At 40.9% G+C, this 25,559-nt stretch overlaps 1 protein-coding gene across 1 annotated transcript; it reads right to left on the bottom strand.

The window, feature by feature from the left end:
* Window positions 1–472: 472 nt before the first annotated feature.
* REEP5 (receptor accessory protein 5) lies at window positions 473–19,523 on the bottom strand. Its single transcript, XM_054653356.2, has 5 exons — window positions 19,320–19,523; window positions 19,119–19,212; window positions 8,945–9,083; window positions 4,401–4,569; window positions 473–3,030 (listed from the first exon to the last, which is right to left on the bottom strand). Exons 1-5 carry the CDS (start codon window positions 19,435–19,437, stop codon window positions 2,981–2,983), a joined length of 570 nt encoding a protein of 189 aa, XP_054509331.1. The 5' UTR covers window positions 19,438–19,523; the 3' UTR covers window positions 473–2,980.
* Window positions 19,524–25,559: the final 6,036 nt, after the last annotated feature.

Below are 25,559 nucleotides of genomic sequence, written 5' to 3'. Positions count from 1 at the left end.
AACATCAGTCTCAGGTAAGTGGAACACCACTGCTAGTAAGTATTCAGCACTGTTTGTTGAGATCATTTATGGAATACCAGGAAACCCATGGGAGAGGAAAAACTTCAAAATCCCTGTAGTTTACAGTCTTTCCTCTCTATGTTTCTAGAGAATCCTAAACCTTGATGATTCCCAGGTAAGCCAGGCTATGAAACCTAGAAAGATGCTCGTGGTGCTCACTGTTGGGAAGAGTTCTGCATTCCAAACTCTTCTGTAAGGGTCTGATGCTCTAAATCTGCTTGGCTGCACCCTCAGATTGGCATGAGGCAGAGACACTTCCTTTGGAGTTTAAGAGGTTTCTATTGGTTCCACAGTAATGAACTTCAGGGAGGGGGAAAAAAAAGTGAATACCGTGTAAAGACCTTCTGCCTTCCTAAAGTAGCCAGGTTTTCACTGCTGAGGTATGAGGTTCTTAAGAAATACTGAGGCATCATACCAGTCCCATAAGAATCTCTTTATTTGTGTCCATTTTTATTTAGCACATTACAGCTTCAGCAAAGACACGGAGCAGATGTATGTACCAACATTTGCACATAAATGTTGTGAAGACACAAAGAAAAGCACTGATCTGCGGGGCCAGCCCAGTGGAGTTACTTCCAGGAAAGGATAACTTGCTGCAGAAATTCAGTCATTTCTACTTGCATCAAGGCAAAAAAACAAGGGCAACTTTTGTTAACAACAGACTGTAGCTCTAATTCAAGTAGATATCTGACAAAAGAGCACTGATTTTATGTGCTGATAATATCAAGTTGGTGAAGACAAGAAGTTGATTTAAAGTCTTTTGAGTTCTGAGAGATGGAAGGGACTGTTTCAACACTTACCTAACATCTACCTAGAATGTTTTATCCCCATTAATAACAGTGGAAGAACTGTTAATTAGTATAAGAAATAAAAAGTAAATCCTGTCTCTACTACAGATATCATTATGCTTGAAAAATCTAAAGTTTACTGTAAGCTTTTAGATAAGTAAGTTATGTAGTGCTTTGCACTGAAATCAAATAGTCTATTAAGAATCCTCATTTATTTTCATCTAGTTACTTCTAATCTCAAGAAGTGAAACTAAATTACAGTGGCCACATGAGTGCTTTACATAGAGCTGATAGAGCTTAAAACACAGGACTAAGGTTTAGTAAGGCTTACCAGAAAGTCCAGTGGGTTTACGACAGAAGAAGTTAAGACAAGAAATTAAACCAGTTAAATGGTGATACACTTCAAACTTTTTACATGCTTAAAACCTAGAACTTTGTTGTAAACTTTATCCTCTTCAGCATATCCCCTCCTAACAAAAAGTTGTCAAGGAATGATTAGCTATTTTTTCTTCAAATGACAAACTGCATGCTGTTCTACAGAACATGAGGTACAGCAGGTCTTGTATTTCCCTATCCAAGCTGCCAGCTCCAAGGGCTATGTTTTCCAGCTCAAAGCTTAAAATGCTTTCTCTTATGACACTTCTACATCCCCTTTTATAAAACATATCTCTCCAGGTTAAAACTGACCCACTGAGTTGCACTGTGTGCTTCACTCTTTTGCAGTGAAAATCTGAAAATTTACAAAGAATCTTTATACAACAATTTGTTGCAGAAAGCCAGAAGTCCTCAAAACTTTATTTTAAGTCTTTAGAATTCAAGATTGTGTACTGGAAATAATTTTTATCCTATCAAAAGCTTAAGCTTTCTTTCTGCATGTTCTGTGAGCTCAGAACTGCCATACCATTACTCTAGGCTTCAAAGAAATGTCAGCATGGAGATGAAAACATGGGAATTTCAGTAACTCATGCCTGATTAATTAATGTAATCGTTTTTGTTGAAAATACCACAGTGTGAAAGAGTACAGATGGAAATCTAAGAAAAAATATTTTTTTTTACATTGATTGTAAAAAATACCTTTATTCTCTTAGCAGCTTTGGTTGCACTCTTACTGATTGGTCAGGAATATATCAAGTAACAACAAGAGCATCTCCACTCAGGAAGTTTAAGCACTCATACAAAGTTGTTCTTAGTATAGTCAGAAGAGATTTCAGATTTTTATGAGCAGAAAAAGCTTGTGGGAGTTGTAGTCTGTCCCCTTAATGATGTAATTCTGAGGACTGACATCCAAGGCAGCTGCTATTTTAAAAGGAATTCAAGAAAAAGTGTTTGTAATGGTACCACTCCTTAGCTAAAGGTGGCTTGTGCTTTTGAGTGTGATCTTAAAAAGCACTCTTTGAACAATTTTGGATAACAACTTGTTTTAACAAGAATAGGCAAGAAGTTGTACTTCAGTCATGTTCTGTTAATCTTGTGGGATTTAATACATCCATTTCTGGCAAATCACTTCAGGCCAAAATAAGCTTCATCATTCCAAGGAAGTTATTCTTTCCTATATTTAGTATCCATCCATTTAAGAATACACACACTGTACCAAATACTGTGTTACAACAAAACATGCAACAGTGAATAATCTCTATAATCAGGTGCCTAGAACACATAATTTCACAATTTACAGCTTTAGTGGTGGGGAATACATCCATTATGCCATCTCTCACAATAATTCCCGGTATATTCAAGAAATCCATTCAGAATTTTCCCTATGAAATAGCTTTGTGCTCCCAGATGCACCACAATCAAAGTGTTAAGAGTAATTTCATAGACAAAGAGACAACTAAAGTGCAGAGCCTGAGGGATATATACTTTTTTATTTGTTACTGCAGAAAGAGATTACTGAAAGACTTCTTCTGCATGAAGATGAATAAAATATTTTCATTAAGCTTCAGATGCTGCCCACTGCATTGCTTTTAAATAAAAATGCATACTCTCTATCAGTCACAGCAAAGTAGTAAGTAAACTTACAGCACATTCCTTTAATATATCAAAATGTTTCCAAGGCAATATTATTGAACTTATACCACAGTCCCCAGTAACATCAAGCTGCACAAAGGAGGTGGTAGGGAAACTTATCCAGTTTAAGTGCTCTTCTTTTCTTCACCCAGCAAGTTCACTGTTGCTTTCTTGGCTGTAGGAAAATAAAATCAAGTTTAGTCATAGGCCAACAGACAAAGTGGGTTATCAAATGTTCTTGAACTGCATGAAAAAATATTTCCTTTTACTCACAAGAGATAGAACATAGAAGAAAATCATAGCTTTTGTATACACCTAGATATAGTGATAAAACTGATCATAAAAACATTAAAAAATAAATCATAAGTAAGGACTAGTACTGTAACTATGGTATTGTTAAAACAGGGCTGCTCATAGTGTTAAAGACATACAGGTTTGCAGGAAGAAATATACCATAATGATAAAACAGACTCGGAATAATGCTAATATTTGTGTGTAAATATATATGTGTATGCATGGATTCTTTAAAAAAGGCTGTTGTTTTGTTTTGGTGGGTTTCTTTTGGTTTGTTTGTTTGTTTTGTTGTTGTTTGGTTTGTTGGGTTTTTTTTTGTAGAAATCTTTATACATAAAAATAGGAAAAAGAAAGAAAAAGTGATGAAATGAGGACAGGAAAATCCCACATGCAACATGGAAGGACATTAATTAAGATACATGCCTAACAATAAGGACTCCAAAAGAATCATGCAGCAAAATTTTCAAGAATAGTTGAGCAAGGCAGATCTTTTAAGCAGACAGGAAAATTGCTTAAGTTGGTAGGATGAAATGAGGCTGCATTCATTGTTTGGTGGAAAGGAGAATTAAAATGCTTTGAAATAGCATATAGATAAAATTCCTTTCAAGTGAATCTTGAAAAACCCTTTATTTTAGCCACTTAATACATTTCCTTCTCTTAGTCATAAAACCATCATCAGATATTTTAGAATGCAAGGGTTCACAACAGAATGCAAGGAAATAAAAAACTTAAGTAATCCAGAGGCTGTTATAACACGTAAAAATAAAATGTAAGTAATTCCTTTAAGAGTGAAGAATCCTTTGACCTCCAGAGGAAGGAAAAATGCAAAAATATATACATGGGAAAACTGCAGTTTCCATGTTGCTGTGTATTGCTGTTAACTGTTTACTGCACAACTGGGAGCCCCTCTATACTAGCAGGTATTTGAGGGAGTATTTCAGGAGACATGAGGATACACTAAAACAATAACTGTAGTTATGAGAGGTATGTCTGGACCTGCCTCTAGAGAGAATGTTTTTAGTGGTGTGTATGGTGGGAAGACACAAAAACGATTCCATTCCTTCCACTCATTCTAGCCTAACTGCAAGTAAGATCCACTACAATCCACATTTCTCAAATTTAACTTCTCCATTGTAATTTACACAGTCTTCTTGCAATTTATTTTTGTTTCCTCCAAATGATGAATATTAAGTGAGCTCCCCGGTGCAGTTCCCCCTGCTTGCTGTGACCAGTGAAGGGCCTTTTGCTCACCCTCTTTAGTGATGGTGTCTGCAGTCTCTGCAGCCTTGTCTTTCAGGTCCTGCACCACGCTGTCCAGCTGGGCCTCGTGCTTCAGGAAGAAGGGACGGATAATCCGGTGGTAGAGAAACTCTGCCCCGTTGGAAGGGCTTGGAGCCATGCACCACAGCAGGAAGCCACACTGTGAGAACGAGAACATTGGCCTGAGTGGAAGGAATCATGAGTAGGAGACAAGGTGCCTTTCCTAAGTGCCACAGAACCGAGCACAGTGAGAACAGGTAGTCCTTCCCTGTGCGGTCAGGGCTTTGGGAGGGAGCGCACCAGGACAGCTACATACAGCCAATCTTCGTACTGGAGTAATTTCATGGATATATACATGAAAGAAAAAAACCATCAGTTTCTCTCAATATTTCTAAAACACATGGCACAGGCCTCACTGAATGTCTAGGACCCTAAATTACTTCAATTCAGCCAAAACACATCCCTCTCCTCTCTGCCTGTCTGCCTTGAAAACACAGTGGGGAAAGAACAGGATTGTGTGTACCCCAGAGGTCAATCGACAAGGAGGAGAGATAAGCCCAGCTACACACAGTGCACAAACAAGACTAATGTCTCTGGATTACAGTTTAGGTATAGCTTTTAGAGCACCATCTGCTCTCCAGAAAAATCGAAGACCACAATGTGGGGTCACGTTTCTGCATCTTACAAAAGGGGTTTGGAAGGACAGTTATTACAGGTACTACAAATTCCTGTCTTTACTACTGAGGCACTTTTATTTGGCTTCAGTTTCACTGCCATATAGCACACAAAGACAGTCATGCAGAGCAAGATGAAACATTTAAGGGACAGGGAGTGCCATAAACTAAATCTGCTTGAGTGATGAAAATACACATAAAATTATTTTGCAGGATAAAACCGCAACAAAATGAAGTACATTTTCACAGCAGTACAGTTCTTTCTGTACACAAATAGAACAGTACTATTCCATGTCAAAAGCCTCTCCAGAAAATGAAGCCGTAACAGCTTTTCTCAGACTATTCTTTCCTGAAACACAAAACAAAACAGGCTCAAAACATGCCTTGTTTTCATGTTAGACAGGATTCCATGTTTGAGGATTTCCACACATCTCTCAGAAGAAAGGAATCAAAGCACACAATTTTCTTCAAGCAAGGTATCAAAATATTTTGGAGTATGTCTCCTCTGTTCCTTCCCAATAAGGTATACTGAGACTGAATATTCTCTAGGTTCTACTCTTCACATCTGTAAAATTTTGGCTTTGTCTTCTCTGCAGTGCCAGATCAATTTACTATCCTTTTGGGTAAGCATTAAGTTTCTTCTTTAAACTATTTGATTGTGGTATCAAGACAAAATGACTGAAAGCAATGTTTACCAGAAGAGAAATAAAGGTTTTTGAAGTAAAGTGTTCACCAGAGAGATTGGCCCATCGGGAAAATTCCAATGAAGTGAAACAAATAATTCAACATGCAGTAAAATCTGGCACCAGTAAGTAGCAGCTGATGAATTATTAAGTATGGTCAGAGAAAATAAAGGCAAAAAGTGCCTTTCTCAATATAAATACTGATTTTCAAAAGCTTCAATTCCTTGGAATTTAATATAACATAAAGACTACATGGTGCTATCTTATGTTGTTACTTTTCATTAAAAGCTGAGCAGTGCACTGACTTTATTTCCTGTTCAAGAATATCTGATCAATTACTGAAAGTTACTTCTCCCACAAAACTGTACAAGTATCTCAACTTCTACACAAAAAAAATTAGTTCTCCTTTGTTTTAGAAAAAAATCCCTCAAATGTGAGTCCAACTTCCTCTAAAACCTAAAGAAATTGAAATTTCCCTTTCCCTGCCTAAGAACAAAATTAGTAATTTTGATTTGACAGCTTTGTCCCACTAGAGTTGAGACACAGGTAATTATAGATTTGTTCTCAAAAATACCTATTACTTTTGAATTGTACTGCAACAGATGTTTATATACATTTTCTATTGGACATGTACCAAAGTTGAGATTCTCACTTGTTTAAAAGCTTGAAAATGTTAGACCGATAACTTAGTTTATTTCACCCCTATCTCTCATGAAACTGAACTAACACAGGCCATTGAAAATAAAGAGGGTTGTAAGAGGTTCCAGCAAGCTCAGAGTGATAAAATTGTTAACTAGGAAAAAAAAAACCCAAACCCAAAATATATTCTTTGCAACCCTCCAGACCAGTCAGAGGAGGGAATGGAATTCACCTGAGCTCAGTCTGGCTCACTTGGACCTGCTCCTAGCAGTTGTTTTTGCCCTGGCAGCACCAATTTTAGCATTACAGAAATAGCATTACAGTATTTCAAGGCAGAACCATTAGTGGAGTAAGGAGTCCCTCTTGTTCCCACCACCAAGAATACTCATAGGATGATAAACTCTGCTGCTTTTACTGGCTACTGTACTCTAATTCCCGAATGCCACAGAAATCTTTAAAGCCTGAACAGAAGTATTAAATAACAAATCATAAGCACAAGAAATTACGAGTTGCATGCATGTCCTGTGCTTCAGAAATAAAAAAACCTCAAACAGATAAATAGGAAGTGGGCATTACCAAAAAAAGAAAAGCCCATAAAATCCAAGAAATGTCATCTGGAGAACAAAAATGTATACAAACATCATAACATATTTAAAGGAGTTCTGCAACATTCCTTTCTCCCACCCACAAAATTTTCTAGTCTGCTGAAAACTTTAATGTCACAGAGTCTAAACTGTGGACCTTGGGGACTCTGGAAGCAGCAGTGCTCAGTGTTTCAGCCACGTACATGAAGGTGCTTTAAAATACTGAGCAACTAAATCCCAGTCTGGAGTGGAAGCTACAAGCCATATCAAAGAGATGTGAATACACAAATTTAGCACATCCTGAGAATGAAAGCAAGCTCAAAATTTTCATGAATGAATATCTGGGCTTCTACTTCATGAAAAAGATATGGAGACATCATAATTACCCTCCATGAGGCCTTAGTTCATGGATGGAATGAAGTGTGGAAGCTGCCTGATTCCTCCTTCTTCTCCTGTGGAGTAATCTCCATCTTCTCACCCATTCAGCAACACTTTCTGATCCTCAGCCAACACCTGCCTGCCTTTGTACAAACCTCTCCTACCAACCACTACTGAGAGCAAACACTTGGCTTCTATGTGCCTTCTGCAGCTATCATAGAAAGCTGTGTATTGACACAATTCCTTGTGCTTGCTTTTGCAGAACTGAAAAAAATGCCTTTCCCTTGACTACAGTACCACATGTAACTGTGGCACTCCTGATACCATTTTGTCAGAGCCATTTGTCGTCTTCATTTGGAAAGTCAACCTGAATTTCAGTCATGTACTCTTCAGAAAGAGAGCTGTAGTGGCATGAAGAAACTGTTCCCATGTCTTTTTTCACTAAGAATTTAGAAAAAGAAGCTCTGAAAATACACTGTATGAATTCAGAATTGTGAGCATATACAGATGATGGAATAAAGTCGTAATTCTACTAAAGTAGAAGGCGTACAAATGATTGCCAGAGTTGAGGCTTGTTAAAGACTGAAAAGGAACAAGTCAGACATGTAAACCAGCTGTTGCAGTCAATTTTTGCCTATAAAATATGGCATTTCCTGGAAACGCCTTTTTACATTGTCAGGTCTTATCATTAAAATATTAAATGACCCCACCACAATACCTGGCAAGTAAATTGTTTTAACAATTTTGGTGTGAGTAGACCAGGCTAACAAAATAAAAGAGAAGGAAGAGAACAGCCACTGAACCAGAAAACTCGTAACAGTTCTTTGAGAAAAAGAGCAGGCTCTGCAGCAAGCTAAAATGTCTTTTACTCAACAGCACATAGAGTGATCAGCTATCTCCTAGAAAAATTTAATGTGTTGAAGTTGACTGACACCTTAGATCACAAACAAAGCTTAACCAAATCATGGCTGGTAGTCAAATCACACTAACAAACGGACATTAGCAACCATCTCCTCTGATAGCTACCAGTTCCTTTCAGGAAACTGAGCTTAATTAAAAATTAAAACTGTAGGACAAACTATTCTTGTGTTCCAATTTCCATCTTTGCTCCAAAAGCACAGATGTTATGACCTCCTTCAACAGCCTTCATGATTTTACTCTCCACTTTTACTAATCCACTTACAGCAAAAATAGAGCCACTCTGTGGGGCTTACTTATGCCATTTGTCCAAATTTACCTGACCACCAAGAAGAAGAACTGTCTTTGGCTTGGTTTTTTTTTTCTTTATGGGACAGTTCCACTGTCTTTTCTTCTTTCCTAAAACCCAGCAGACCTTTCCCTTCCACCTATCCCAACTTCCCCTCCTGCATCACAAAACTGTGAAAGCGATCTGTTTACATCAGCTGTAAACAGATCGCTTTCACAGTAATAAACTACACATAACCTGCATGTAAAAAGAAGGTGTGACCTGGGAATGATTCCAAATGAATCTGTTGTCATCTACCATTCCTGGAGACATTAGATCAGTCTCATCAAAAGGTTCCATTTTAGGAGAGGGGTCACATGAATTAACATACCTTTAGCATGTAGTAGAAAGGGAACCATGACAGAAAGATGTCAGAGAAGAATTCAGCTATGCTGAAAATGCCATACACAACCCAGTAAGTCAGCCACTGTGTGTCATCATCTTTGTTGGGACTTTCAATGGCCTTGATTCTGCAAGGAAAATAAATAAAAGTGAGCAGAACAGTAGCATCAGTCTCATCTATAATGATGAAGATTTAATGACTCAGATCCTTTGTTTTATGTGGCTCTCCATATTTTAACTACACAAAGAAAACTAATTAGCATCTATTATACAGACAGTGTGTCAAGGTCTTTGAACAGCAAAACTTATCCCTATATACCACACTTCAAAACCAAAAGATACTCGAGATATTTCTACCTCTGGGATTACAAGGAGGGAAAAAAAACAACCAACCAAACAAAACCAGTGAGCATTGTGACCTTGCTCACAAAACATTTTGAGGGGCAAGAAAGGGAGGGGATAATCTTTGGGCATAGTTCCAGTTCCGGAGGCACTGTGGTAATCCTGATCAGAAGGCTACTGTACATCAGAGCATTACTGACCCACATAACAGATAACCTGAGTGAGCCCAGTCCTGTGAGACACAGGATGCCAGTGATCACCTGCCTGGCTTTGCCTGCACCCATCAGTGACCATCCTCCTTCTCTGGCAGTCAGAAAGGAATGATGAACAGAGTTGTTGTCTTGGATGAAAAATCCTATAATACCTTAAGTAATCAAAATGGGGTAGCCTTGCCTCCAGACAAGGCCTGCACAGTGGGCTATGCGTGGATCAGAAATTCATTCAGTGCTGCACAGCCTGGGGTTCCCAGCAGCACCAGTGGTATAAAACTGTCTATACTATCCTGGGTTTTTTTATACAGTTAGGTCTAATAAATAGCATTTGAAATGTACTCATATATGCACTAGATTCCTCTTTGAAAAGGTAAACTTATGCCTAAGATTTGCTCTATGTCCTAAGAAGCACTTGGTCTACATAAGCAGAGGGGATCCAGATCCATATGCTGAGGAATATGTGTCGGCATCACCCAATGTATTGCTCTATAAATTAATTCCTACACGACTTGCAAAGTCTGATGTAGACTAAAGTATTAAGAACAGAGCAAAAAAAACTTTACTAAAGTATTGGGCTTTCTGCCCAATCATGATTTGATGGCTTTTGTTCTCCATCTGCTATGAGAATGCAGTTCAAGTTTATATAGTTTTAAAAAACAGAAACTAAAAGATGCACATGTGCTCTTTCAGTAAAAGTAGTGGAGTGGAGTTTCTGGAGCCACTAAATTCCAGATTAGCACTGTAAGAAGTTTTAAAAGAAAATACTAGCAAATCTAAGCCTGATAATTTCAAGCTTAAGAGTCTTAGAGAGCATTTGTCCTCTCCACTTATGCTGGAGGATTAAAATCTGTAGACTCAGTTTAATCAATTTAGTTTAAATTCTTGTATCACTTCTTCCTTTAATATCACCTGTATTGTTTCTGAAGCAGCATGTGTGAGATGTTCCAGAAGTGCCAAGTTTTCTGTTAGTTCCCTTAAAAAGGCAGAGTTAAGGAGGTTTACAAGGCAGAAATCAGAGAGTTGGCCTAAGTCTATTTCCTGGTCTGTGAGCTGAAAAATGCTGTGGATTCTGTCACGTCCTAGTTCTGTAAGTTAGGGGGGAGCAGGGGGAGTTGGGGGAAATAATTCCTGTGACATGCTGTACGTTTCAGCAAAAGCACTGGCAAACCCACCACATGCAGAGGAGGGAGCTGGCACAGCTGCTGGACTGAATTACTTTGAAATGCAGGACAAGGATCTGATAATTAATTCATGCATTATTTCTGCTAGAGTTCGAGGCTCGCCAGCAGTGTCCTGCAGGGGAAAAGCTGCAGCCCTTGCCATACCCCATCAATAAGGGGATCTTAACAACACACAGCACCAGCACAACTGGAAGAACAGGTTTTCCACAGGTCTTGCAACTTGCTACTCCTACCATCACAGGCAGCCCTAGTCCAAGCAGTCCCAAAGGCAGTGACAACTACAGCTGCTCCTGCTCCCACTGTAAAGCACATCTTTTCCACGCCCACACCTTTGAAGTATTCTTGTAGGACCAGATGAGGGGGTTGTACAAAAACAGCCCTTGGACACCACAGGAGTTAAGAAAGAAGGCTATGGAGCTATTTCCAATGTGTGAAACTGCACTTCTGGAGGGAAAGAAAAAAGTACATGGACTAGTAGGGATGTGAGGGTGGTGGATAAATGGAGCAGAGAAAGGCACCAATTGCAAAGTTTCTCAGTGGAAAAACCTTAGGAAAACCTGCTGTAGAGGCTCACCATGTGAATTCCTTTAGTTCTGACAATTTCTCCATTAGAGGCAGAGAAGAGAAGGCTTATATTACCACAACAAGCATCCTAGCTTGGTATTTGTGAGAAAGTACTTTGCAGTTAACCTGCCAGCAGTCTTCCTGTTTTCCAGTCACCATATATGAAGTGAAATCATATATGGGTTTAAGGGAGCATTGTTTCATCTTCCTTTTTAACATTATTAAAATCATCTCAGTAACTACGAAAATCAGCTTTCATTTATTAAAAAAAAAAAAAAATTAGAATCTCCAATTTAGTGGCAAAAGGCAGATGGCATATCACTCTGTTAATGGGCCACACTCTATTATCTTCTCTCCTCTGGAAACAAATGGCTTTTGAGAGCTCCTAAATGCAGTGCCATGGGTGTTCTCCCTTTGAACATTTACCATCTGCTGCCGTAGTTCCTCAGGGGATACATGAACAACACGCTTTTTTTGTCAGACAGCCACAAGTAGCAGCACTACGAGTAGTCAAAGCCCCATCTAATTTAGCCAGCTGATGTACACAACATTAAATCCACATGTGGTTGTTTTCTTACACACTGTAGGGAACAGCACATCTCCCCTCCTTCTGCAGTGGTCTGATATTGGTGGGCAAGGTGAGGGGCAGCACCCTACCAGAGCCAGCAGGGAAGAGCCATGTCAGCTCAAACTGCTCCTGCAGGCCATGGCTCCAGTCCCAGCTGGGAGAGAGGGAGGGGGGAAAAGCAGGTCACAGCAGGACCATCAGTGAATGAAAGTTTTAACTGAATCAAGGAAAAGCAAGTATTTTAAAAATATCCTGCTTTGGAATGGGGAGTGTGTTCCTCAGATGAGACAGGGAAATCCAGCATAACATGTCCCTGTTGAACAAAAGGCAAAAGTTACCTCCATCCCTTGCTACTTACACACTATTTCAATAGTAAGTCACAGAAAATAGTATTTGTCCAAGAACAAGCACAGTAAGCTATGTAGAATATCTGAACAGAGAGGGATTTTTTTATCCATTTATAACTATACTCCTTTCAACATGAGAATCACACCTTAATTAAACTTAGTCTTCCAAGTTATTCTAGAGGTATTATCCTGGTGCAATGCCCTGTATAATTAAGCTTAGGAGAGATACCATAGGCATTACTTCAAGCCAAGAACACTTCATTCTTCTCCGTGTTAGGTCAGCAATCAAGCAGGCTGATATTCAAAATGCAATCTCCATGAATAAGTGAAAAGTTACAGAGCAAGAGGCACTGACACTATATCCTACTTTAGGATTGCCTTCTTATAAATTATTTCTGTGTTGCAAGAGCAAATAAGTCAGCCTCATGAACACATTATATCAAGATTTTCTAACAAATGAAGGACCATCCAAAGACAATTCATATTTTAAAAAAATTACACCATTTTGTCTAGTGCTGATCTGATTAAATTCCACCTTAGTTATGCATAGTAATTATATATCCCAAAGGATTTTTTATATTGCTTAATCACTAACTGTAGAGGACTTTAAATAGAGCTTCAAACAACTACTTACAGTAGTTCTGCACCTTGGAGGTAAAAGCAATCACTAGGAAAAGCTCCAGTAGTCTGGAGAGTAAATATCACAGCTCAGTTATTTTAAAAACAGCTGCCTGACCAAGAGTGAAAATAACCTGCTGTGGGCCAGCACTGTGATGGATGGGGAGCCAAGAGAAACTTAATTTTCAGCCAGATCTGTTCCCCAGTAACTCTGCTAGCTGGTGGTGCCAAGATGGAAGAGTGGAGGTAATCACATTCTGTGGCAGTCCAGGGTTCCCATCCGTGCTGTACTTACAGTGTCAGAGCACTGGCTCAGCTTTGACCCTGTGCACCCTAAAGCCAGTGAAACTTTACTCTAGATCCATTGTGGCTACTTATCCTGCTACTGATAGTAATGGACACTGGTCTAATTTTAGTAAGTTGCCAAGTAGAGTTCTTTCACTTAGAGCATCTGACTCATTTCAACAAAAAAATCAGCTCTTTTCCAAGAAGAGACTGTTGCTCCACAATTAGCTCTGGCATAACAAATCATTTGTTACAGTAAATTCACACATATAGTACTCACAAGCTAAGTTATGAGTCTGGAGTCAGGATTTTACTGAGCTGAGTCCAGATCTGGGAAGCAGAAATAAAGAAATGCAAAATTTTATTGCCGTGATCTCATGTAATGTGATCGCCCTTATCCCTGCAATTTACAAGGTGAACCTGAAGATTCTTGTATAAACAAAGTTACAGGTTCAAGGCAAAAGATCAGTCTCCCTTAAACCCAGTGCTCAGATTGTAGCTGGGAAAGACTGAACCATTTTGGGCATGCTTCCTTCAGTTTTCTGGTCAGTGCTATATGAAGTAAGTATATGAATTTTTGTCATAACCTTAACCAAGAGTAAGTTTGGGTTTGGTTTTTCTTCATTTAACTTAAAAACCCATGAAATCACCTATATTTCTAGAGCTTATGCCTACTGGTCTGCCCCAACTCTTTACAGCCGGTTGTAAAATTTATTTCTAGCTATGTATCCAGACACCCACACAGAATCAACACTCCACTGCACCACAAGCTTCCTTAGCTTGGTGCCTCCCTGTCATCCTCATGTCAGACTCATCCTGGCAGGTTGCCTCCCTGACACTCATATCATTTCACTGAAACAAGTACCCTTGGATTCACTTTATCGTTTTGGCTTCTACATTACTATCCATCACCTAAAAGCCTTCTGCTTTCCATCCTTCTTGCTTTCCATCTTTCTTCCTCCTCACTGACTGCAACAGCAGTCATGCATTTGCAGATATAGAAAAGATCTTCCTGCCAACTGCACTTACACAATTGCTGTAATTTCAGTCTACCAGTTCCCCTCTCTCACAATTTTGAGGATGTAGCAGAAGGGATCAGAAAAACTCATCAAGGATAGCAAGGGAGGGTTTCACTGACCATGGACAGACAGATATTAGAAGACACCAAAAAGCTACATGAGAGTAGTACAAGGGGTTCTAACTGTGTTTCTTGAAAGGAAATGGGGACTGAGGCAGCAAGAGGAACACATGCCATTTTGCCTGCCCATAGAGTCCTACAGCCTACATGTTAACTCAACACAAAGCTAGATTCCTGAAACAGAGAGGGGGGAAAAAGCAGGCATCCTCTCATTTCACTGCTCTCTGCTCATTCCTGGCACAAGTATTTGTAGAGCAAACCAATGAGTCAGTTCCCCAGTTCTGATTCAGATCAAAACCAGCTTCCCAAAACACAATCCCACACATGCTGGCTCTTCTGCAGGAATTAAGATGTCTTAGTGCCTCAGCTCAGAGTAGACCCATCCATATAACAAACACCTTTATATTTTAAACCTATAAGCAAGATTTGGAAGTAAAAGCAAAATTTTCATACTGTTATCACAGTATTAGACTCCCTGAACCTAAATACTTGCTTTCTTTAGAAAGGAAAGCACATAATTTGTCCAAATGACTGATAAGATGGCTTTTAAACATGGCACTCTAAAACCTAAAAACCAAAAAGTAAGTGTGCTTGGAGGAACTGATTTGGCAGGACATATTAAAAAAAAAATCAAATACCCTTTTTAGTGTCTGAAACCCCAGATTATTATGCACAAGAGAAAACAGCACAAGTGCAGACAGATTTGAAAATTTTCTACTTATATTTATACTAGGCATTAGATATGTCAGCTCTCTCAAATCATATTTATAAAGCAGCAGCAGACCATTACTTCTGAACCTTGGCACATCATGCATGATTTTTCATGAAGGAAGAAAGTAAGCATTTGCCTCAAAACTTGTTAAGAGAAATTTGCTGTCCTAGTTCTCAAGAAATACACAAACAATTAAATCTTTTCTGAATAACTGTCACCAAAGAAAAGCAGTGGTCCTGTTTTAAAAGCATGAAAGAAGAAAAGGAACTAGGAGACCATGACAATAGTCAAACTTCTGTTGAGTGTTTATACTTCTCTACAATCAATCCAGATTGTTTCCTACTAGTAAAATGCTACAAGCAACATTTACATAGTAAAAACAGCTGAAGTGAAGTAACAGCATAAAATTAGCCAAAGCACAGAGAGGCATTATTGTACTATATTGCTTTTCTCCCTTGAAGACACTAGTAATAAGTTCAGACATTTTACTGCCCAAAGCTATTTTCTCTTCGTAATTTTTAAACCAAGCATGACGGCACTTAAGAAATTTCCAATCCTTTGCACACATTTCTTAGTCATCAAAGGCTCCCTTCCTGCTTGCACTCTAATTTTTCCAAGGCAGTTAACCACCACTAACTATGGGTGGAGCTACATTTGAACACGCTAGCTCTGGAAAGTTTAGAGAAGCAGTGAAAACGCTGGCAATGGTATTTACGCACTTGCCAACACTCACTTTTTCCATCTCTAGCCTGATTACTGCCTTGTGCAGTTAAAGCTTGCTAGAAGTTTAAAAACTTGGGTCAATGATGTGTGGGACACTTTTCAGTGCTGGTCTTCTGCAACCACAAAAGCCTGTAAATTAAGTATTAGATTTCAACTTAAAATTATTTCTTCTCTTCCATCACATAGCACTTACAGACTTCCAAGGAATGAGAGTAGAGATTGCCTGACCTATTGAGAAACAGCCAGAGAACTACTCCTTCATTTTGCCTATGTTAAGAGACTGAGGTGGGCCCGTGCTATGACACATCATGTGGATGTACAGGGAGATTTTTGTATTGCCGAAGAAGAAATTCCTCCATTTATGAAACCACTAAAGATTTACCCGAGGCAGACCTGAAGGTGAACACGGAAGAGTAAAGAGGGAAACAGCTGTGCCTGCTTGAAGCTGTATCAGGCATTAAGCAGGGACCTGCCCCCTTCCCTGGCACTGGTTTACACCACAGTGATGAGAACATGGGCAGCAGTGCAGCTGCAGCTGCACCACTTCACACCATCTGCTGGGCCAGCAGTTAGAGCCTCCAGCATTTCTCCACTGAAATTCACACCTGCTGCACTGCACACACCACAGTGAACACACAGAATGACAGAGACCAGGGAAAATAAACTGCAGGTTTATACAAAGCCTGACAGGCAGATACCTGCACAAAACTGTCCTGATTTCATGCAGGAACATGACCTCTGAGCTGAGGGTCTCTGGGTTTGCTGTGACTCCAATATATTTTCTTTCAGGAAAGCATAGAGATGGACAGTAATTACCATGACTAAAGTAACCCAGAACTGAAATCCCAATAAAACACATTTGGAACATGCCTGTGGGTTGCCCATCAGGCAGCCTGTTTGCCGTTTTAAACAACTGTAAAGACTGTTGATGCCCCTTGCAGAGCACAGACATCTGTCCCCACTTCTTCATGAGTGCCTTTTCTGCTGACAAAGAGCTTGACCCACAACTTTGTCCCTGGCCATGGCAGGGTGGCTGGAACTACATGACCTTCAGGGTTCCTTTCAACCCAAACCATTCCTTGTTTTCCTCTTAAAAATTCAGTTACTGATGATGGAGAAATGATACACTGAACTACTTTACAAAAGAAGAAAGTAAATTAACCAAGGAAAAGTAATCTGCTTTTTCTCTTTCAGTGCCTTTCTGAGACATTTCAGGCTTTGTTTCATTGTTGAACCATCTGTGTAAACATCAAACTAACACCCTGCACAATACATTCCATGTACAGCTCCTGACCTCTTCCAGAAGCCGCAGCTTTTAGAGCAAAAGGCATTTGAGGGTGTGTGCAGCTGATGAAAACAGCTGAAAACTGTTTTCTGTTCAGTGCTAGGCAGCATATCCACTGCTGTCAGTTCGTACAGCAGGCTCTTCATCTGCCTTTCCAAGGGGGACAGAGAAGACAGCAGAGAGGAATAAACAAACCACTCTGGGCGGTGTTCTTTATGCTCCGGGTCTCTATAAGCACGGGGGAAGGCACTCAGCAGCACCCTGACTACAGTACCTGACCCAGAGCAGCCAAAACAAAAACAGGCACAGTGGAATGTGGATAAACTCTACATACCAGCTCTGGACTTGGGAGAGAAGGGCTGGGGAGGGGATTGAGCCCACGTGTGCTGTCAGCAGGCTGCCACTGAAAGACACTGGCAAGCAGCACACCACACGCATTTTAAATTAGGTTTTCACCTAGGATTATAATTTCCTACAAAAATGTTTTCCAGCATTAAAAAGGCAGCTAAAGGACAAGCATTACCTGAGCATGAACTAGGAAAAAAACCCCAGAACTGGCATTGTATTTGTGCGCTTTTTTGTTTAAGTAAAACTTGTAGCCAGGAATATTGCTCCCATTATTAAAAAAAGCTGCAAAAACTGAAACACACAATACTAAATCTGGGATGTAACTTTTCACATTAAGACACATTTAAAACCACTTTTCAACATGAAAAAGGGAGATACTCCACAAAAACATTTTTAAAACCCCTCAAATTTGAAAGAAAAAATTAGCAATGAAACCTTATTATTCATATTTGATTTGCTACTGCCTTGATTCTGCAGTTCCAAGAGATTGTATTATCAATTTATTCAGCATCGTTGCACAATGGAAGGTTTAAAATATACTCCAAACAGTAAAGTTCTAAAACAAATTTAAAAATTCAAATAGGATTTTAGAAAGTAATTACATAATTTTAAAAGTGACCTAAGACACAAAATATTACATAAACATAATTCCTACGTAACCATTTCAATGTTTTGAAGGTTTGTTGGCCGATATTTCCGCTTTCAGATTTTAATGAAAGAATACTTTTAAACTAATCTTTTCATTAAAAATTATCGTCTAGGAAACAAAACCTAAGTTTCTCCAGAATTCTTGGCCTATAATCTCCAAAATAAGGGAACACCGGGAACAGCACTTAGGAAAATGTTGTTTGGCCTTAAACATCACAACCACAGGATGTTTCAAGAGTATAAAATGAAGTGAAACTCTCACATCTCTGAAAAAAAAAAATAAAAGAACCGAACTTTTATTGTCCAGGATCCAATTACAGAGAAGATATTTTTAAAAGCTGCTGACTGCATTTAAATAGAGTTACATAAAAGGCAAGCACTGTGTTTCAACAATATCACAGTCCTGCTGGGAAGGACTTCCATTCGATGGAGGTATTAGGTTACACAGGTTTTATTTAGTTTCTGCAGTCTTTTGGATCATACTCGACTGCGGTCCAGCCTAACAGGAAATGCATTTTGGTCTAAGGGACTATATACGCATGTGAAAGATAACAGTTACTTTGTTTTTAAGAATATCTAAGGAGCCCTTCCTCTGAAAAAGGAAGTCTTTTAAAGTCTTTCACGCTCGAGAGGAGTTACAGCGTTTTTCTTCCCCGCTCCCGCCCATCAGGGAGGCAGGTTTGGAGTACAGTCCTTACTGCACCTCTGTCTCCAGCCCATCCCCGGTACTCGGTACCAGGCACACGCCGAGGATGCGCCAGTGCCTCCCCGCGCCCCGCTCAAACCATCAGCGCGACTTTTAACAAACACCCTCAAAGGAGGACCCCCCCTCCCGTACGGTCCCGCTTCCCGCTGGGGATGACAAAGCTGGGAGCCCAACCCCAAAGCACAACCCGCTACAGGAACTGGTTATCAAGTGTGGAAACCACCCAGCGTCTCCCATCTGTAACTCCTGCAGCATTCGCCAGATGGGAGAAGCCTCGTTCTTCACCTGGCACCTGTACCTGCTCAAGGAAAGGGGGACGGGGGGGGGGGAGGGCGCCAAAACCAACACTTTGGCACACGGTCCCAGACTGGAACGCCACCCCAGACTGGCTCGGCACCGTCGCAAGTGACGCGATTTTGCAACCACATCAGCGGGTGGCAGCCGGAACCGTGGCGTGGCGCAGGGGGCAGGAGTCGCGACACTCACGAGATGTAGGCGGGGTAGGCGAAGCCGATGATGTTGCAGAGCAAGGACGCGCCGTATCCCACCACCAGGTACACGGCCACGACGCCGAGGATGCCTGAGGAGAGAGCAGAGAGCCGTCAGAGCCCGAGGGACCGGGGCCAGGAGGAGCGGGCAGGGCGCGGCCGCCCGCGGGGAGCCGGTGGGGCGGCGGCCGGCGCTCACCGGTGGCGATGTAGGTGCGGCTGACGCCGGTCTTGCTCTCGATCCGCTCGAGTAGGGCGGTCATGCAGTTCTTCTCGTGCAGGAAGCGGTCGAAGCGCTGCCGCATCGCCGCGGTCATGGCGCTGGTGCCGCCGCTCCGCGCCGCAGCCCCGCGCTGCCCGCGGCCCCGCCCCAGCACCCAGCGCCCGGCCCCGTGGCGCCGCGCCCGGGGGCGGTGGCGAGCGCCCGGGAACCATCTTCCGCCGGCTGCGGGCCCGCTCCGAGCCCGCCCCTGCGCGAAATGGAGGTCTGGGGGCTCGTGCCGCCGGGGCGGACCCGGTCCCCGGCGGCTTTGGGGGGCCCCGGGCGCAGGGCGGGATGCGGCACCGGGCGCGGTGTGCGCAGCCCACGTCCCCTCGCCGCCTCCCGCCCTTCTTGTCCCGCCAGCAGGGGTAGATTTTTAATCCTGGAGGGGGGCCAGGGACATAGGTCCCTGCAAGGATGGTGCGCCTTGTTCAAGGAATCAAACAGACAAGCCCCCTGTGTCAAAGATGGCAAGGGGAGGAGGCCACGCACGTTGCCTGCTCCAATTGCCTACAAGTGCTAAAATGTCCCCCCCACCCCCAAAATCAGCGCGTGATACCATACACGGTGAGCAAAAGTCAGAAACAGATGGTAGGCATCGATGTGATGTAGAAGAAAGGTTATGACAATTTACGGGTACCCAAAAGGCGCATGTGACCACGCTGAGGGCAGCAGCGCCTTGCTGTAACTATACCCTGGAATTTATGGTGTGTGCAATGTTCTTGCCAACTAAATCTAATTTGTTGGCTGTGATATAGTCCTGGAAACTTCCTCGGCTGGACTGACTCTTCTGAGCAACTCCTCTGCATCTGACTCAGCATTACAACCAGTACTGGGACTCCTTATGCCCTCCTCAAATCTGGGTTGCTTCTGAGTGTGCCAGAAAATACTTATCAGTCTTCTTTTGAATATGTCTTATCTTCACCTAAAAAGTTTTTAAATGTAAACATCACATCGTGCTTTGTAGCTGTCAGCTGTGAGGAAGGCATCTTGGAAATAATTTAAATTTAATTGCTGAAATACATTTTCTTCTTTCCAGTAACTGTCTTAATAAAGCAGAGGTGAGGAGAAGAGGGAGAAGAATAATATTTAGTCCATAATTGCAACTTTTTTTTTTTATATAAGGTTTCTGCTTTTTTTTTTATGGAATAAAAAGATAGAGTTAAAAGTGATCTTTGGAGGTTATGTAGTGCAGTCTTCTACTCAAAGTATGGCTAATGCTAAAGATAGATCCTGATGCTCAGGATTTGGACCCCTAGGGTCTGAAAATGTTCATGGATGGAAATTCTGCAGCCTCCTTCGACAGCCCTTCACTGTGCTTAACTGCAACCAGATATTTTCCGTCACATTTGAAATTGAGATGTCCTTTGATGTCATATTTTGACTGTTTCATCTTGTCCTTTGCCCTGATTTTTTATATTTCTGAGGAGGGTCCAGTTCAGTGTAACCTCCAGAGAGCTGAAGGTAGCAATCCCCACTTAGCCTTCACTTCTCAGAAGAAGCACAACAGTCCCAGATCCTTGACCCTCCTCCTATGCCATGTGTTCCAGCCCCCTCCCTTTCCCTTCTTTGTCTGCTGGATCCATCTGATATGCCTTGGGTTTTACAGAGAACGTGGGGGACTGTTGGTACTGGAATTAGACAGCATGAAGGGATATATACTGAGGCTTTCAAATTAATAAAGATTAGTAACAGTGCCAGATAGCCTTAAGAAATGGTCTTTTACAAGATCTGTGAGAGGGTTAATTCCTGGTTTCAAGCAGAGCAAAATTCTGCACCTTAATTTAAGATGCAGCAATATTAAAAATTTTAGCAACTCAACTGAGATTGCCTTTTTGTCCAGTATATGTCATGTAGAGACTCCCTGCCTTATAAGGACATTGTAATATTCTAATGTGCCTAAGGGTTAAAAGTGAAACAAGGTAACCATAACCAAAGGTTGCAGAAAGCAGTGTCACTCTCATTTTACTTATGATTATGCTGGAATGTGGAGAAAGTACAGGACCTGCTAAATTCTGAATAAGCAATTCTCAAACTGAAGATTTGCAGACTTAGATCATTGTTTGCAGGAGTGTAAAAGCCTCGTGAAAACTTATTTTGGTCTTTAGGGGTTTGTTTCTCTCCTACGCTCACTCTCTTTGCACTTAATAAGGTCCTTCTAAAAATTTGGGATTTTTTCATCATACCTATAAGACTGAAGGACTGAGGAAGAGAGCAGGTAAGACACAAAAGTATTATAGAAAAGAGAATTTAATAATAATGTTAAAACCAACTAAATTTCTGCTGGGTTTTCATAACTCACTGTCTACTTTTTTGTTGTTTTATTTAAAACTAAGCTATGAAACATGGCATTAATAGCTCCTCCAGCTGATCTATGCTAGACAAATGTTTTCAGTGCACTACAGTATGCTGTGTAAACTCTTTATAGCAGTAAGGTGCATAACTGTTTTGTCTAAGATACCAGTGCTACAGGGCAAGAGAAAAATGTATTTTAGAAGAAATAAAGATAGGGTACTAAACTAAAAAATATCAAGAGTCTTCCAGCTCAATATGGAGAACATGCTGTATTGGGCGGTGGTCCTTTATGTTCCCAAAAAAACCTGAAAATTTGAATGGGAAAGAAATATTGTAAGTTGAAAGATCTAGAGAGGAAGGTTAAAGGCATATTGCATGACCTGCTCAAGGAGCTTCTGCAGGAGAGGAAGAAAACTAGAAAAATGTAGCAAAACTACCCCATGAAGGATCAAGAGCATAAGTGCCTTTCCACCTATAAAGATTTGAAAATAGTGATGTCCTATACACCAGAACCGAAGCACGTGCAGCAGCAGCCCATTTACCCAGGCTACCCAGCCATTATCTGTAGGTTACCATGAATTACCAGAGCTGACATCTAAAGTCACAAGCTGCAGAACACACCTGGGCTGGGAGAGTAATTGTACCTTCAGAATGGCAGGCTGCCTATCCTACCTGCTGAGGGCTGTGCTATGAAACAAACTAGTAGAAAACAGTGTATTACAGGGCTATGTCCTTTTAACGATACTCCTTATATATAATGAAAATTATATTCTTTATTTTCCCTTTTTGTGTCCTAATTTTTTCTCTACCTTTATTTTTCCAGTTAATACAAATCCATATCTTTATTTTTTCTCTTTGATGTTTTAAGCTATTTAATCTGATTTTAGGATCAGACTGCCCTAGTCACTAAATAAGTTCTCTTACTTCTTTAATTGTCTTCAACACACTTCAACTGTCTTTTCACCCTGAGCTGAAGCAGTGTTCCACTGTAACAATCAAGCCAGAGTTAAAGGTCAGCTCGTGCCTTTAGCACAGGTCTGTACTTCATGGACTCACAGAATGGTTTGGGTTGGAAGGGACCCTAAAGCTCATCTCATTCTGCCCCACCTGCCATGGGCAGGGACACCTCCCACTAGACCAGGTTGTTCAGAGCCCTGCCCAACCTGGCCTTGAACACTTCCAGGGAGAGGGCATCAACAACTTCTCTGGGCAACCTCTGCCAGGGCCCCACCACTCTTACAGTTAAGAGTTTTTTCACAACAGCTAAACTAAACCTACTGTCTTTGTTTAAAACTATTCCTCCTTGTCCTGTCATTACATGCCTTTGCAAAAAGTCTTTCCCCATCTTTCTTGTAGGCTCCCTTTAGGTACAAGAAGGTGCTATAAGCTCTCCCTGGAGCCTTCTCTTCTCCACGCTGAACAACCCCATCTCTCTCAGCCTGTCTGTTCAGGAGAGGTGCTCCAGCCCCCTGATCATCCTTGTGGTCCTTTGGACTCACTCCAGCAGGTCCATGTACTGCTGATATTGGGGGCCCCAGAGCTGGACTTCCTCCAACAGTCTGCTTGACTTGGAGTTTGGATGGATGATCACATACCAAGAGGGGTGTGTGTGTGTTACCTGGGCCATCTGGTTAAGCCTGCTTGAGATCAGTGTTGCCTAAACAAACCCTGCTGTCTTGACCTGTAGCATGTCATGTCATGTATGTACAGCAATGCACATGTTATTGCCATTAAATTAATTATTACCTTGCAAAGTGTTGGATCATAAATTACTTGATCTGATTATGAAAGCACTGTAATGTTAGGGAAAGCCCAGTACAGAGTCTTCTGAACTGGCTCACCACAGCTCTCTATACATAAAGTAACCAAATGATCACTGGCTTACTTTTTTCTGTGTGTTTCCTATCTCCTCTGCAAGGTTCAGAGAATGTCTCCAAGGTTTAGGTACCATTATTCATCCAAGTCTGCTAATGAGTGCATCTTATTAGTTATTATAATGTCTTGTGCATTACCACAAGTGTGTGGTCCTTTCTATGGTGCTTCTCACTTAATAAAAACTCTTCCAGATTATTTTCAGATCTTTATGGTTCCCTTGCCTTTACAGTCAGGAAACTGAGATTAACACAGATTTAAGCCTAAATTTTCATTAACTTTTGTGTGGGCGATTTGCTTTACCTAAAACTTGCTTCAACATATTTAAGTGTTTATGTTTCTCCACATGGGTTATATAGGACTGGTTCTATAATATATCACTGTCCTCCTGATGGTCTGTGCTAGCTCTTCACTCACTTTTTACCGTGTAACACATGGAGCAAAGCAGGGGAGTAGTGCTTGCATTGTCTCCTTGCATACAAATGTGACCCAAAATACCAGCTTGTAGCAACTGAGGGTGCTGAGCTCATACTGCTTACAGAAGGTATTGCTTTTCAGTCCATTTACTTCTCACCTCCATCCTTTGTTGAAGATTTTAGTACAGAATCTGTTTATTGAAGGGCTGAGTGGAATTAATGCCTTTTTCTGATTACTTAGGCAAGCTGAAGTCTGCAATCTCTTGATTATCTCAGTCTTTATTCTAATTCACATAAATTGCAAATAAATGTTTATTGAGTTATATTTATTGAGATTTATTGAGATTTGGCTGGTCCTTGGTATCTGAGAGTGTCTTCCTATCCAATGCAATTCTCACTTTGGTGAGATTCTCCAAGCAAACTTTGTCCTCTTTCAGCTCTTGTTTGTCTTGTGCAATCCAACTCCTTTTCTGAGATCCCTTTCTGAATATGTAAATGGCTGGCCCCTGTTTTATTTTCTGCCACCTTGCTCAGTGCAAACAGACAACAACATTATTTTTCAAATATCTTATTGTTGCCTTTCGGACTGCCAAGGCTGACTGATAAGCAGCGATTAAAAACCAGTTTGACTACATCACTGGGTGATTCTGCACATTGCTTGGAGCTGTGAGATGTTGTGGGTACTGAGTGAGCTTCTCTGTGTTGCCTGTGCTCTCTGTATGCCTGGCTTTCCTACTCTCTTAATTGCCCTTGAAGCTTGACAAGAGCTACTTTGCCACCAAAGCATGCAAGTTCCCTGGAGGATTTATCTTTGGGGAAATATAACCTGAATGTGTCAGCTTTAACTCAACTTGCTTCATGTGAGCTAACGGGTAAAAGGAGTGCATGTTAGTTTATCAAAGAAATTAGAAAATGCACAAGAAAAAGAAACTACAATTATACACAAAAATCCTACCTATGAACATATTTTTTCTTATGTTCATGTTCTGGCTAACCTAGTCTTCCAGCAATGTCTCCAAAATGGAGCACGCAGAAATGTCCAAGCATGTCTCTCCTCTCTCCCCTGTCCTGGAACACTGTCTACAAACTTCCATTATGTTCTTGAGGTATATGTTAAAAATATATCTTGAGGATGTGTTAAGGTGATTTGTACCTAAGGTGATTTGTACCTTAGGATTTTTGACACATTTGCTTCTTCATTGTATCAGGTTGGGTATTTTTCAGAAACCATGACAGGGCTAAAAGTACCATAGATGGCATGAGATGTCAAAGTGCATTTTCTAAGCCACTTTTTTTCCTCTCTATCAATTTTAGGAGCTCCTGGTACCAAATCCAGATGGGAGTAGTTTGTGAATGTAGCAAAGCAGGGAAAAACAGTAGCAGCAAGAGTATCCTGATACTTGAAATAATCCTGATACTTGAAATAAGATGATACAACTTTTAAAGAACCTCCTACATCTACTCTTTCTGGTAAAAACGGAGTTTTTTGGATTCCTGAGCAATGGGATTGATCAGTTTTAACTTGGATTATTCCAGCTGTTCCTCTATCTAGACATATCAATAGTACTGTTAGTGGACTTTACTTTCCCTAACA

The sequence above is a fragment of the Agelaius phoeniceus genome, chromosome Z, assembly GCF_051311805.1.
Source record: "Agelaius phoeniceus isolate bAgePho1 chromosome Z, bAgePho1.hap1, whole genome shotgun sequence".
Taxonomy (NCBI): Eukaryota; Metazoa; Chordata; class Aves; order Passeriformes; family Icteridae; genus Agelaius; species Agelaius phoeniceus.
This window is presented reverse-complemented; position numbering and strand designations above follow the sequence as displayed.